At 37.6% G+C, this 15711-nt stretch overlaps 3 protein-coding genes across 3 annotated transcripts; 1 reads left to right on the top strand and 2 right to left on the bottom strand.

Annotated features, from left to right (window-relative positions):
* The first annotated feature begins 331 nt into the window (after positions 1-331).
* grp (gastrin-releasing peptide) lies at positions 332-2018 on the top strand. Its single transcript, XM_051412601.1, has 3 exons — positions 332-781; positions 1416-1651; positions 1758-2018. The coding sequence occupies exons 1-3, from the start codon at positions 628-630 to the stop codon at positions 1809-1811; spliced, it is 444 nt and encodes a 147-aa protein (XP_051268561.1). The 5' UTR covers positions 332-627; the 3' UTR covers positions 1812-2018.
* Positions 2019-2950: 932 nt separating this feature from the next.
* rx3 (retinal homeobox gene 3) lies at positions 2951-6629 on the bottom strand. Its single transcript, XM_051412534.1, has 3 exons — positions 5914-6629; positions 5277-5512; positions 2951-4395 (listed from the first exon to the last, which is right to left on the bottom strand). The coding sequence occupies exons 1-3, from the start codon at positions 6170-6172 to the stop codon at positions 3946-3948; spliced, it is 945 nt and encodes a 314-aa protein (XP_051268494.1). The 5' UTR covers positions 6173-6629; the 3' UTR covers positions 2951-3945.
* A 2692-nt stretch (positions 6630-9321) lies between these two features.
* cplx4a (complexin 4a) lies at positions 9322-15648 on the bottom strand. The gene is made up of 3 exons (XM_051413257.1): positions 15319-15648; positions 12794-12881; positions 9322-10458 (listed from the first exon to the last, which is right to left on the bottom strand). Exons 1-3 carry the CDS (start codon positions 15480-15482, stop codon positions 10231-10233), a joined length of 480 nt encoding a protein of 159 aa, XP_051269217.1. The 5' UTR covers positions 15483-15648; the 3' UTR covers positions 9322-10230.
* Between the last annotated feature and the right edge of the window lie 63 nt (positions 15649-15711).

Here is a 15711-nt window from a genome sequence, read left to right as displayed (position 1 = left end):
TTCAGAAATGATAATTAACTTAATAATGAAATACCCTATATAGGTTAGGATTAAGAAGAAGTTTTTTTTTTTTTTACTCTTGATAGCCGACTTTTGCTGATAGTAGTCTACTAACAATATTAGGAAACATTACTTTGGTATTAGCCTATTACTTTTTCTCAAGTCAAGGATCTGGCCATTGCCAACCTTTCCACCATTTATTTGGAGAGTGGAAGCAATTATTGAGAAGTTTCGTCCATCATCGCGAAATGACGTTGCCACCCCCTGCAGTCACCCTGCAATCTCTGGACAAACAATAGCGAGCAATAATAATTACAGCCTATGATCATTTGTCATCCTCACTTTCTCAGCCTCGCTCTGGCACCGTGCTACTTTTAAAAACACCCGCTGACGCACAGATGTATCAGGAGGGGCATTTAACTTTCATCATTAGTCACTTCTAACAAAGGCATCGGGAGTGTAACTACAAGAAGTCTGCAGCTGGAGATCTTTTCCCCTCTCTGCGGTATCTGTTCACAGCAATAAAAAGCGACTATGGTGGAGATTTTCTAAAGTTAGATCAAGCTGATTATCTGCAACTAAGGATTAATATACCACTGTTTAGATCTCACAGTTTCCTCTGATAACATGGGCGGAGGGTGCATATGTTATTCATGGACTTGCAGACCAGTGTGGCCAGTTTTTATTATTCTGGCTACAATACCTTGTATGTTGTACTGCTCGGAGAGTCCTGCGGCAGTTGTTGGCAAAATGTATCCACGCGGCAACCACTGGGCTGTAGGTAAGATCAACTTCACATTTTCAATATGATAAGCAAAAGTAATATTGAATTTTATTTATTTTTTTAATTTAATATCATTTTGGTTGCTTTATTTGGTAAATATGCACCATAGTTGGTGGTTATATGTAGATCAAATTGTATAATATCTCTTAGGATCAGCCAATTTTTTAAGCACATTTAGAAACTAACTCCCTTAGACAGTTGCTCTTTAGAACATATATTTTCTCACTTGTAAAAATAATAATGTTTAATAATTTATAATAATTAGAATAATGCAGTGATCTGCCTCATATGTGTGCCAGCAATAACTCCTATGTTACCTATTCATGTACAGTAATAGACAGACAGGTTTTTCTTAGCTTCTGGCAGGACAAAACAAAGGTATTTAAATTACAATAAATCAAATTAAAGTACTTTAAACAAATGTACCTCTCTTCTAAAGCTGTTTAATGGGAGACACATACTGAATACATTGCAATAGATGGTTTTCTAACCATCCATGCTTGCAATGTGGTAAGAGTGTGGATTTTATATAAAGTTTAATTACATATTAAGGCCTATCATAGTGTTGTTTAAACCTCAAACAGATTTATTCCAGAACAGTTGATGCATCCCACTGTGTCCAACTTCCCAGGTCATTTGATGGGGAAGAAGAGCATCGAGAGCCTGCCTGAACTGCAGGAGCCCAACAGTGACTACCACACACCCTCAGAAACATCTGGAGTCACAGAGCTCGACCGATATGAGCGTCTGATGGAGGCTCTGATGCAACAAAAGAACCAAAAAAAGATGATGCCACAAACTGCTGACAGGCTGCTTCGGCTGCGCAGCGGCTGGAGAGGAGAGGACCGAGACAAATATCTCAGAGAGGTCAGTTTATGGATTGTACCTTCTACTTTAACTTGTCAGTGTTACCATTTTGGAAATAAAATGTTTACATATGTTTTTTCCCCCCTATTTCATCACTGCATTATAGATGTCAGATCTGCTTCTTCTGGCTTTGAAACTGCAAGACAATGATTCCACCTGAACGCAAGACGAATTCTGTCGTCATTATCTTCTAAACCCTGTAATCACATATCCACACTGTAAATTTTTTCTGCTGTAAGAACACACTGGAAACCCAATAGAAGTTTATTTTATCAGTAATTTCTAATTTGCATATTATGCAGCAGTTTGATTGCAGACTGACATGACGAGGTTATGTTATAAAAGCTGAGAATGCTCAATAAATCTAACGTTGTGATAACTGCATTGTGAATGTCTGATCATGCTTTGCACAACAGGAGTGGCCTTCTACTTTTCAAAATATATGATGCTCCATCTGCACTGTAAAGCAGTTTATGCCACCAGATGGCGCACAATATTCATTTTGACAGCATCCGTGGTTTGTCTGTGTTACATATTGAGTAGCTTACCAGTTAACATGATCATAATTAGAGATGACAACAGATCACCAAAAGCAGTTTAAGGCCCATTAATTGAGCTCTGATGCTGCTTTTTCTCATCAGAACAAATAAACACAAACACACCCCAGTGTCTATTTAGGACAGTAGGATAGATGATGATGATGGGGACTATTATTAGCCCACAGGGGTTGCAGACAATAGGAAATGCTAATTGAAACAATTTGGTTACACACATCGTTTTTCTTTAAAAGCCAAAGGAAAGTTTTTTCTTCTGTCCTCTTCCCTCATTTGTCACGGATGATTGGCGAACAATAGAGGTACAAGCCACTTTCACCCCATCATTATGAGTCTAATCCCAGGAGCGAATGGGATGAAGTTTACAGGAGCTAATGAGGAAGAAATAAGTGGGTTGACAAACTCATTCTGTAAAACAGAGGGAGGAAGTCTGGGAGTTTAAGCTGTCTCTGAATAACACTCTCTATTCTTGTTAATGCTGCTTTAAATTAAATTATTTTGTTAATGTGGTATGAAACCTGATACAATAGAGATTAAATGAATTCTGTTGAGCCAAAGTTACATTTGTAGTAAGATGTGTGGCTTTATTTGAGCCCATAAGGGATTTTAGAGAGAATTTGAGGATTCAGTTCAGTATTGAATAACCTAATTATTCTTGAAAAATAATCCATTCATCACTAGCTTTGCTTTAGTGTTAAAGTTTTATTGCTCTTTCTGAAAAACTCTTTCCCCAACCTGATAGAGGATTCCACCACTAAGAGGTGCTGTTCTGCAGCATGATTAATGCTTTAAAATATCTTTACATAAATGTGCCAATCAACCACAGGTAATAGATATTTTTTTCCTGCCGTTTCCTTTTGTATCAGTCATTCCTGATGCACACACACATTTTTTCGTTGTCTAACAAATCTACATTTCTCAAATGTGACAAATTGTCTGGGAAAACTTGATCAGCCACTATTTTGTTCATGGGTTTTACATATAAAGTTTATTGTATACATAAAATATTCACATTGTTAAATCTTTCATGATGAAGATCAAAAACCAGCAGGGATAATGAATTGAAATGAGGAGGGCCCCTAGTACAAAAGAGGAATAAATACTGATACTAATGAACTCTGTATTAGTTACATCGGCAATATAACACTGAATAAGAATGAGACGGGGCTGAATGAATGTACAACCTTACAGTAAACACAGCTTGCAGAGGAAGAAAAAGGAGAAGGAAAACACCAGCTCATCAGTGTTCATTAGTTTCATATATTACAGGAATGTCACAGTTAGTGGCACAGATTTTCAGATAGTTGCTTATAAGGGTAACACTTTACTTTCATTAAATTAAATGAGTTATAACACTTTAGAATGTAGTTGTAATGAGCTATAAGGACATTTTAAAGTGTTTGCTTGTTGACAACTTCTCCTATGAAGACATATTTTATATTATTACAACTGTGTTTTACGATGTATAATATATTTTATACTTGTTGACAAATAAATTCATAAACACTTATATCTACTTACAACTTCATTATACCATTTATTACAGTTTTATATACTGCTTAAAGCGTTACCCTTATAAGTGATGAGGATGTCTCTGTTCCAGGATGCCAACTGATGATTTAAATGTTTAAAACTTCCAAAATAAAAATCCCGTCAGCATGAAGAATGAAGTCAGTTTTTCAAAAGATGCAGCATGACGTATTCTAGGTTCTCGTGTCCATGGTTTAACCTCCAGCAGCATCACCACGTCTTCCCAATAGACTGAATATGTTCCTTGGCCTTCATCCTCAGTGAGGCAATACTGGAGTTCCTTGGATCAGCTGAGCACTGGTACACTGGGGGCGGGGGGCACATGGAGCCCATGTGGGGCAAGTGAGGGCTGTGTCCCAGGGCCTGGGAGTTGAGGAAGGAGGCCGGCAAGGAAGAGGGCATGGAAGGGGGAGGAGAAGGGGTGTAAGCGCCTGGGAGGACCTGCGAGCCTGTGATGAAGCCCGGGAGGGACTGCAGGGAGGTGGAGGTGGTGATCGGGGTGGAGAGCCAGGGGTCTAGCTGCAGACTGGAGCCCAGAGAGCTGGTGGGAGAGCGGCTGAAGGAGAGCAAGGAAGAGGAGGAGGTGTCCTGGAGCTTGATGGAACTCACCTCCAGCTTCTCCTGCCGACGCCACTTGGCCCTCCGGTTTTGGAACCACACCTGCAAAGAAAGAGGAGGATTTTAATTTCCACTTCAACTCAATATGACTTTATTTATTCATCCATGAAAAACTCATGCAGCAGCTTATGACCCAACACACAGAATAGATAGAAGAGAGAAAAACACTTAAAATGAAATAAAAGGCTGTATTCTTTTTAATGTACTATATAAAACATATACATATAACATTGCAGAAATGTGGAAGAAGATATATGAGATATATGAGTGAAGATTTTAGCTATTAAATGAAGCTCTTTGCATTAAATTATAAAGCTTATCGATCACTAGTGATTGTGACAAAACTTTTTAAAGAAATTGATTCAACTTCCAACTTTTCAGTTTCTTTCAGTGTTGTATCTATAAGAGCCTCACCTGAAGCAAGTTAAATATTTTAAAAATAGATAATGTCTCAGTCTCAACTCAGCCAGATAAGTAAAATAGCTTTTTTTCCCCCCAGCAGCAGTTCATCAGACATTTTAACTTTTCTTCACTGATCTAAACAATTTAAGTTACTCTGCACATAGGTAGTTTTGGGAATAATAGGTGCAAGGAAGAAAATAACAAATAATGTGAGAAAATTAAACTTACATGTCACAAATAGTTTCTCTAAATTTATAATGTAGCTTTTTTAATTTGATATAATAACGCTAGATGTACCCAAAATAAACTTACTGAATGTATTCATATTTTATTTTGGAAAGATTATCTGTTTTTCTTCTGTTGCTATGTTCATTAAATTGGCTATATTACAGATGTGTTCTTGGATATAATTCATATATGGCCACAGAATTGTTATCACTTTTTGTTATTCAGTCACCATTAGGCCGAATATACGGGTGCACAATGAAGAAAAACGGCGATTCTGTTTTGGGGATCCGTACCTGAACTCGGACCTCCGGCAGGTTGACCTTCAGCGCCAGCTCCTCCCTGCTGTACACGTCCGGGTAATGGGACTTTTCGAAAGCTCTCTCCAGCTCGTGAAGCTGGAAGGTGGTGAAAGTTGTCCGGTTCCGACGGTGCTTCTTCTTGGGGTTTTCATCATCGGACAGTTTGCCGTCTCTGTCCGGTGAGTCCGGGCAGACCGACGCTTCTGCGGCGCTGCTGGCGCAACACACACCTGCGGAGAAACAACCGTGTGAGAAAAAGCCTGAAAGTTTTGGCAAAGTTTAAAAATACTTCCTAAAATCAAATTCTGACAGTTTCAATTAAGTTCCAACTCTACTTTTCCTCTCCAAAGTAGCTCATTATTGTGTTTATTTATTAATTTGTTCGTTTTGGGGGATTTATTTATAGCCTAGTTGAATCTGCTGAAACACAATGCGCAAAATCCCACAAAATGACACCTGATGTTGGAAAATGATTAGCCTACTGGATGATTTGTAACGTTATCTAGAGGTTTAAAAACTTCAGAAACCCAAAGACTTAATATTACAGATGATACATGCCATGTTTTAAGTTAGTTTTTGCACTTAAATTGACTTGATACTGACATTTTAAAATAAAACTAAATCTACTTACTGTCAAAACTTTCTGAGGAATGACTTTTCTTCATTGGGGTCACGATTACATTCCGCTCAGCATCTTTGACCAGCACTTTTTCTGTCATGCTGTAGGATGCAGATGATTTGTGGAAGATGGTGTCCTCTTTAAATCCCAGTATCGCCTCTATGCTGTGGATGGTGGACGGGTTTTCCCCCAGGCTCTGGACGGAGCGAGCGGAGGGAGACAAGCGCTCATCCATCATCATCACTTGGGAAGTTGATCCAAGAAGCCACATTTGTCGGTAATGTCCAAAAAGATGGTAAAAAAAATAAATTACTCACACTCCAACTTGTTTTCAAATGTATCTTCGCTGCTCTTTGTGTTTAAGTTAAAGTTGCAAATTCCAAACCAAAGCTGAGGGCTGTTGGAAAACTTGCGCACAAGATACGCACCAGTAAGACCAGACTTGCTCAGTGGATAAGCAGCATCTTCAGAGGGGGCTTTTAAAGTAAGTAAAGACCCCCTGCTCATGCGGCACCCCTGCTGCACGTCAGAAAGGGGACGTCCTGTTGGATTTGCCCCTGATTTAGGGGTAACAGCGCCCATGCAGGAACCAGCGCACTCCCCTCCCTAACTCCTCCCCATCTCAAGTGCATCAGTCAGTGCTGGCTCTAAACCTACTTACATAAATCTTAAAACCATCTTTCCACTCCTCCAGATGTCATGTTCATGTCAGTCTGTGAAAAAAAAAGAGAGGAAGATTAGGCCCACAGATTAAGGTACAACAAAATCATAATTACAAGATTTCTGGTCAGGACACGGATTGCAAGATGACAGCTTAATATTTAATCAAAGCGTCAAGATATTGTCGCCAAACCAAATAGACATTTATTTAGTTGAAGAATTGTTTGTTTTATTGACATAGAGGAAGAATCTGGCACCTCCTGACACATGTTGAATAAAAGAAACTTAAATACCTTTACCGGCTCATTAAACTCAGTTAAATCCTGTATTAATGAGTCATAAACCAGACTATGAGGAGTTTCTTTAACCAGTTTCCTGTAGGTGTTGAGTCAAAGAAGGTAACAAAGCCCAAACAATAACAAATTTGGGCTATAACCACTTAACAGCAAACAAAGATTGACAGCAGTGTGGTAATCCTGCTTAAGGGGATTACATTATATTACTCAAAAGAGTTAAAACCCCTAAAACTATTTAGCTTTTCCTAATTACAGAAGGTGACCTTATCCTTTGTTTGCCTGCAGTGGAGGGGGGTCACAGGGAGAGAGATGCTAACTGAGAACTCTTTTAATTGGCTCCAAAAAGTTGTGAGGCATGCAAAACTTTATTTATACAGCAAAAGTTTTTAAACGTGATCTCTTGTTTTATAAGAGCTCTGACAACGTTTTATGGTGCACTTACAGAAATAGGTTCTTCAGATGTATGTTGGAAATGTTCCATTGAGATTGAATTGATTCAATTTAATTGTTAAAATGTCAGTTATGTTTTGACCTGTGGAAAAAGACGAACATTCAGTTTCTGTATCGTTAGCTCAATGCTCAGCTGGCAGTTAGCCTTGAAAGTCACATTCACACAGGCGGAACAAGGCTTCTGTACCAGCAGTATAATGACCTCCAGTGTTCACAATACCAATAATGTCACACTATGATGGCAGACAGACAATGTCTTGCTGCTTTCTTCAACTTATTTGAAAGTATGTGTGGTAAAATGATGTCAACTCAAACTTCATTTGAAATTCTTTGTCCTTTCAGTGCAAAAAACCTTTCCAAATCTGAGATAGATCATGGCCCTGACCATATATTATTAGCATATACTGTAAAATGAAGTACAGTATTATAGTGTTATTTTTGGCATTACATTATTGTAATGTTACCGTAATTTATTTTACAGTGCTATTGTCTAACCTACAGTGTATTTATACAATAAAATACTGTTATTGCAGCTGCTGATGTAAAATAAGCGAAAGGGCAATTTAAGACTCAACTATACAAAAAGCCCAACATATATTGTCTAATTTGAACAATACAGTAATAATAATATGGAAGAGTTACTGTAAAATAATACAACAATATAAACAGATCTGTTCTTTAAACAAGATGAAAACAGTCTGAAAGTGGTTCCCTCTTGGAGGAGCCGTCGTAACTGGCTACTGAGACTAGAAGCCAGGTTGGATAATAAATACTGAAACTGATGTGTTTCTATCCAACTAGTAAACAATCTGGGTCGTCTTTACTCAACTATTACCAACTTTAACCCTTTTTACAGCCTCTTTGGAACATGTAACAAGAAATCATTTTTTGTGGGTCACAATGTCTGACCCACAATGTCTGTTATAGCATTACGTTCAGAGTAAAGCCAGTAGTTTTTTTTTGTAGGACATACTACAATAATGGACCTACGGTACCACCGGCTGGAATCCTGAGTCGTAGTCCATTCTTCTGTTATAAAATCAAATGTGCAAATCAAGTATCTTAGTTTTAAGGTATTAATGTTAATTTAATCGGCTTCTAACTTACTGACAAGCTAACAGACAGAGTCAGGGTGCTGCCATTGTTCATGTTGGCTCACTGGAAAGGCTCTGAAAGGCACTGAACCTGATAGTGTTTACCCTACTTTTTCATGTCAAAATTGCTGCTGTGAAAAAGATCTATATACTTCACTTCAGTTCAGCCAGGACACGTATGAAAAGGTAATATCATATATCCATTACTTTTAAACAATTTCAACCGTTTACAACTGCAGAAGTAGGGTACCCCCCGTGGTACGAGTACCCCTAGTCTGTGCTGTACCTCCAGCTTCACATTTTTATAAATTGCATGTCTCTTAGCTCAACTTCTGGTATTGTAAGACTTCAGTTTGTCCTGTTCTCATTTAGAGAGAGAGAGAGAGAGAGAGAGAGAGAGAGAGAGAGAGAGAGAGAGAGAGAGAGAGAGAGAGAGAGAGAGAGAGAGCGGGGGCATGGGCTGACAACCTTGGCTATGCTGATCCTATTAGATGGTAATCTCCAGACTTTATAAATCCACAGCCGTTTAAACTTGGGTTCATGTGAAACTCTAAATGTTGGGGATTCCTTCCTCCCCCCTGTTCTGCCTAATCATCCCAAACAAGTGTTTGGATAATGCCCAATTAAATTAAGACCTTTATTCTTTATTCATTGCATTAGCCCTGATTTGGGTAGATGTGATTAATTGTAGTTGCATAATCCTAAATGTTTCATGGTTGTATAACAGAATATCTGTGCGACTGACCATTGTAAAAGCCACTGAAGATTTGAAATGATAAACTTAATACATTTAACAAGGTGTCTTTTCCTAAAATCAGGCCTCATTGAATTAATAATAACTGACTCTCACAGAGCTTAGTAAAGACATGAATTTGACTGACAAATATCCAGCACTTAGCATCACAACACACACAGACATATTTCACGTTTTCAATATACATCTTTATTTGAACAATACATTTGTTTTCTCAGTTTGAAGTACCTCCATATATTTCATCAGTGTTTATGTACATTGTTTCTGTGTTTATGGAATAAATCATTCTGCATTTTCAAATGATGATTTGTGCAAATCTGCAAATGTCTCTGCAAATGTTTCAGGCTTGACCATTTTTATTACAATGTGAGGACAGATTCAAAGTAAATCAACATGTCAAGACTTATGAAGACTGTCTGCTTTAACATTGAAAGAAAATCTAAATATCATAATTAATTCAAACACCACATACAAAAAATAATCTAGAAATACCAGTAAACCAAAAGGAAAGTTGAAACACTTGGACAGGGTTGAATTTTTAACGTAAATAATTTTTTTTTGTCTGAGTATATTGTTATTTATTTGACTTAAAATCACGCAACTGTCTCATTTCACAACAAACAGAGAAAAAAGTTTATATCACAAAGAATCATCTTTTTTTTAATGTATTGTGGCCTGTGATGTGATGTAAAAAGCAATACAATCACTTTTCTACCTAAATGATCTAAAGAAAATGTCATGGGGGAGAGATGGGGCATCTTGGTTTTAATTTAAGTATTCCCAGTTTATTGCAATGATAAGTTAAATCAAATAAGTAAATGACCACCCATCCTCCAGTAGATGCAGATGCAGATAGGCGTGGCCAGGCTTAGATTTTTGATCACAGAAAGACAAATTGCCTTTTTAGTGCTTATAGTTTTAGTGAATACTTTATAGGCGGTTTATGGAGTAACTGAATCCCAAACTTATTAACACAGCTCACTCTGCAGATTCCCAGAAAGCGTGTTTCACATGTTCTTCTCTTCTCCCTTTCTTCTTCTTCATTATTCAAACCCAGACCATCACCTCTGGCCATTCACATGACGGAGCACTTCTCCTCTGCTTTGCTCTTCAGCTCGGTGACGGTGGCCGAGGCCTTCTCCTTCAGCTGGTCCATGTCCATGTTCTGCAAGTTTTGAAACTGGCCCATGATGGAGTCCTTGCCCTCTTCCTCCGTAGCGTCCTCGTCCACCATCTTGAGCAGCTCCTCGGGTACGTCCACGTCGTCCCCGGCCATCTCGATCATGTTCTCATCTTGCTCGCTCTGCAGACGAAAACATTGGGGAGAAAACACAGTCAGAACCCAAAAACAGACGTATGACAAGGATCAGAAAGTCTCTGTTTTATCACATATAAAGTATCACTACGGTTCTTATTTGGTATGCAACATCTTTAGAACATGAAAGAGGCCACAAAATTAATAATATAGGGTTGTAAAATGTCATAGGTTGAGACTTACACACATTTTTATCTTCAAATGTTCTTTGTTTTCTTTGGAGCAGTAATAGATATTAGGTCAAATAATTTTCCATAATGTCACTATAACGTTGTTATATATGAAGAATACCAGACATTAAGGAAAGCGTTTTATTGTTTTCCCTGACTATAACAAAGACTGTATACTTATGGCATTAAATTATTATTTGCAGAAGTAAACAACCTCAAGGATAACTTAAAGGCTTTTTACAGGATTAACATGCTGTCCTCCTTTACATAAACCTGATTTATTGACCACTTTCCGATTAATTATATTTTCCTCCTTTGATTCGACTTCTTTTAGGTCTAATGTTACACATTAAAAACTTTACATTGGTGTCGGTTTGAATTCAAATTATAAGCAAACAATCAAGAAAACTAGGACACAAACAAACAGATGAAGTCCGTCTTAATCCAGGTTCCAGTTGCTGCTCTCAAGGATATTCTGCTGTCTGTGTCTTCTACATTTTTGCGAATCATCCCCCTTCACCGTGTGTACATTCTCAATTTAAAGCCTTTCCAACTAACTCAGTCTACATCGCTCAATATCTGGAATAGTCATGCAATAGTCTGTGACTACTTTAAACGTCAATCTGTGGGATTATCTCAGCCCTGCTTTAGCCTTTCCTCTCCGAATCCCAACGATAGTCTAAAGATAACTTCTATAGCGTTGCACGAGACTCTAATTCCATTAGACTAACAGCACCGACTTCCTGTTTCTACTCATACTGTACATTTGTACTTATAAATATATATTTTTCTGACCTCACGCTTGATAGCGTGTATTTACTTGTTCTCAACCTCTTACATGTTAAATGAAAATAATCAACAGAACATGATTGCTTTAGGTGTCTTGTTGTTGGAAATCCAATTAAAATATATATTTCAGTTCTGAAAGAGACTCGTTGTATCATTGTCATTAGTTATTTTTCCAGCTTACAAGCAATGTAAACATCATTGGAAAATAATTGGATTTATATGTATAGCCTCCTGCCATTGTCTTCATCATACATATGTGTGTGGTCACAATTTAAAAGACAAACCATGAAAAGAAATGCACCCATTGTTTAAACCAGAAAGTGAATAATAGAGTGTCTATTGAGTGAGACTAAACACCTCCACAAGCCAAGGTCATCACTGCATTCAGAATAAAAATCATGGTATTAGAAAGGCTTTTTCACCTCTAGATTAATTTATACGATTAGAAGACACTCTACTGGTGTTTTTCTTTAAATGTCTTAAATAAAATCCCAACATACCTTCTTTTCTTCCTCCATTGCACTTTTTTTTCAAGAGTCCTTTAAAATTGTTCAATTGCCTTGGTTTAGTAGACGTTGTTCTTTCTTAAAGCCAGTTCACACTGCCCAGTGCTCCCTAATGAGCCTGGGACACCTGCTCAGTGGCATTTGGCTTTGTAAGACTCAAGGTGCAATATGGGACACATAGGCTAACGTCTCCAGGACGCTGGTTGAACGTCTTTCCCACTAATCTACTGGCATGGCTTCCACCTCCTGTTGTCCAAGCTGCAGCTGCCAAGTGCTGCTGTTAGATAAAGATAACCGCAACCATAAAGCAGCTGTCTGTTGCTCTAACTGCAGGTCAAGACACTTTCAAACCCATTTGATAGGGAGCGTAAATTGTAATTACCAGTTCTTATTAAAAGACTGAGAAAAGGATTAATCTGATGAAAAGAAGGTCATAGGTGTCAAGTTTAAGCAACTGGTAACACTTTACTTTAACACTCCCTATTAAGCATTTATAAACAGTATATACACATTTAATCCAGTGGACATCCATAAGTGGAGGCTGGTGTATAAACACTATAATAATGAATGACAATATAGGAAAACACAGTTGTAATAATATGAAATATGTCTTTATAGGGAAAAGTTATAATCGCTGACAAATACTTAATATGTCCTTATATATGCTTACAACTATATTATAGCGTCTTATAATAAAATATGTATATAGTGCTAATTCTAAAGAGCTGGTTAAAGTAAAGATTAGATTAAACCATTATACCTTTGTGTTCCAACTGAGAGTTTATTCATGCATACTATATAGTATTAAATGAAATAAATATGAGTTACCCTAGAACAGTAGGGATAAAAACTCTTTACCTTTGGCAGTCTGTATTTGTCTCTGAGGCACACCCTGAGTGTTGCCCTCTCTGCCTTCTTGTGTAAGAAATCTGCATCTCTCTCCATCCTGAAATAGAAATAAAAACATTATTAGCCTTTATTGTTGGTCTCCAGAACATCCCAGCTTAGTTAAAGTAAAAATATTATTAATCTTAATCTCTTTTCTGGAGAATACAATGGTAGAAGCTGTAGAAAATACTAGCACAAAGGGGATTTTTATGACCTTGTATTTATTGTGAGCTCTTGTTTGTCATCGGTGTATCAACGGCTCAAGAGCATCATAATGGTTTTTTCAACCTTTGGATTGTCACAAAAAAATTGTTTCTTCCCAATAGCTTAGTCTGTTTTGTTTTCACTATATCTTAATCCAGCATGGCACCCTGCATATATACAATCAGCTGAACAGAGAGGCAGTTTACCATCAACACAACATCCTCCAGTTCATCTGAATATCATTTAAGCAGGAAATCATGCCTGCTGAAAAAGATTTAAATGTAACTCCTGCGGTGTGTTGTTTAGAAAATAAAGTTTTGTATAGGTGTATCTCAATTGGCTTCTCGTTCAAGATGGACTATTATTAACCTGCCATAACTGGTGTAAACATCCCAAAATCTATTTTAATAGTACATGGAAGTTTTATGCATGAGTTTTACCAGCTAGCCTACGCCATTTTTAATTGTGGTCTAAGAAGTGTCTTGTTATACCACTTACTGAAAACTGTTATTGTAATTGATGCTATTTTACTTCTGTAAACCTATAACAGGGTTATTTGCAGCTTTGGAAAAGATATAATATTACTAAGATCTGAAATCTGTAAGGCGTGCCCATACATTGATTTTCTTAGTAATGTAATAAGATTACGTTCAGTGACTCCAGTGTTTACAGTTTACATGCTTTAGATTCATAGAAAAGAAAATACACTAAAGCTGTGTTCAGTGTTACACATTAAATCAGATTTTGTTGTATGACATAGCATTTTAGGCTATTAGAAAATAATAATTCTAGCCTATGTATTTAAATCCCTGGGACTGAATTAGTTTTCCGGTAGCACTCACACACTGTGAGACTTTGCGTATTCCTGCAAGACGAGACACACGTACTTTCCCTCAGCCAATTAAAGATGGGATTATTAGGCCAGACTGAGTCAAGGAGATTTGCAATCAAGCCAAGACGCCACAACTTGAACTGTAGTGAAACAACAACACAGTGGACGGAGGTGTCTAACAAACACTCGACAAATTAAAATGCTTAATCTGCCCGGACAGATTATACAAATACTTTTTGAGAATTTTTAAGAAGAACAAAGAGTCTTTCATGTTCTTTCCTTTTCATTTTTATCAGGCATTTGTGTGGATCAGAATTTGTTGCCATACATCTGAAAATGTTACTAGAAATCTACAATTATTGGGAATGTTGATGTTTTATGTCGTCAAATACACATAAGAGTGGAGAGGCTGGATTAATCTTGTTATGTAATACAGGCTGAATGGATCTGCTTGGTGCTGCAAAATCTACTCTGTCTCACAAAAATACAAATTCCAGATTTGTCAAAATTGAAAGAAATGTTTTAATATTAAAATATATAAAATATATATTTACACATTTTTTTCAAGATGGAATTAAGTATGGATACAACACACTGTTGCTTAGTGTAAATTGTATTACTTAATTGTCTGCTTTAGTGAGAGGAACTGGAACCTTATACAAGATAAACAGACCATAATGCACTGGTGGACAGAAACACCCTAGTGGACAAAACCAAGCTACCTGCTGCAGATATGACTGTAGATGAAGATTGAAGATAAATGAAGAGTGACAATAAGATGTGTCTATATTGCAGAAAACTATCAATATGGACTCTTAGCTACCTAAAATGTTGATCTACCTAAAATAAATATAATTTTGTAGGATTGTGATTTCTTTCCTTTGCTGCCCCACCTTAACCATGGTTTTTTAGTGTTTCAGTTTAAATATTCCAACATTTATTGCCCTAATGTCCATGTTTTCAAGCTGTAAATAAAACTGCCATGTTACAACTTCTTACTCAACTGCGTTCAGAACCAGAAAGTCCCTCAAAATATTACCCATAAATGCACTTGATGCAGAAACAGATGACAGATTATGGGAGATTATTGATCCAGGTCCAGCATGACCTATAGCCTCCGTGGGTTATTATTATGTAGAAAATTCAGGGGAAAAAAGAAAAGATCCACTATGGTGGTACCTCTGCTGTGACCTTCAGCAACAGATGCATCTCTCAGAAACACAGCTTGCTCATTGTAAGCTCATGAAAATAACCGATACATGATTAAAATGTTTACATTTAGTTAGGTTTATATTAAAATATATGGTTATGTGTAGTTCAAAAGAGGGAGAACGGTGAAGGATTGTAATGCAGGAGAAAACCGCTTGTCAAGGTCAGATTGTACATACTGCAGCCATACTGTTTCCAATGGGCCAGTGGCATCAATTAAAAGTGGAGAACTGTCCGTGTTTCTACTTACTTCTCCTCCACCACCTGTTTTTGGTACTCTTCATACTCCTCGCGTGTCATCCCTGCTGCTTTGGCTGGATCTGTGGGGGTGGCCTCCTCTTCTTTGTCACCTCCACCACCAAGACCAATTCCTGACAGGGGGTTCCCAATCATGCTCTTGATCAAGAAAGCCATCTTGAGTTGTGTGGCTGTTTACTCTGCGAGGATGAGAATATTTTTGTAGATGAAAATGATGCTGCTCCCCTTATTGTGCCCTCCGGTTCTCCCTCCTATAGCCGTCAAATCCAGTGGTAGCTCTCTAGCTAACCTGCTGCTTGACTATGGAGCCAAGGACACACTGACGACAAGCAACAGACACATACACACACACTTACAAACACACACACACACACACACACACACA

This window comes from Dicentrarchus labrax, unplaced genomic scaffold (genome assembly GCF_905237075.1).
Source record: "Dicentrarchus labrax unplaced genomic scaffold, dlabrax2021, whole genome shotgun sequence".
In the NCBI taxonomy this organism is placed as follows: domain Eukaryota; kingdom Metazoa; phylum Chordata; class Actinopteri; family Moronidae; genus Dicentrarchus; species Dicentrarchus labrax.
Note: the sequence above shows the minus strand (reverse complement) of the source record. Positions and strands in the feature narration are given on the sequence as shown.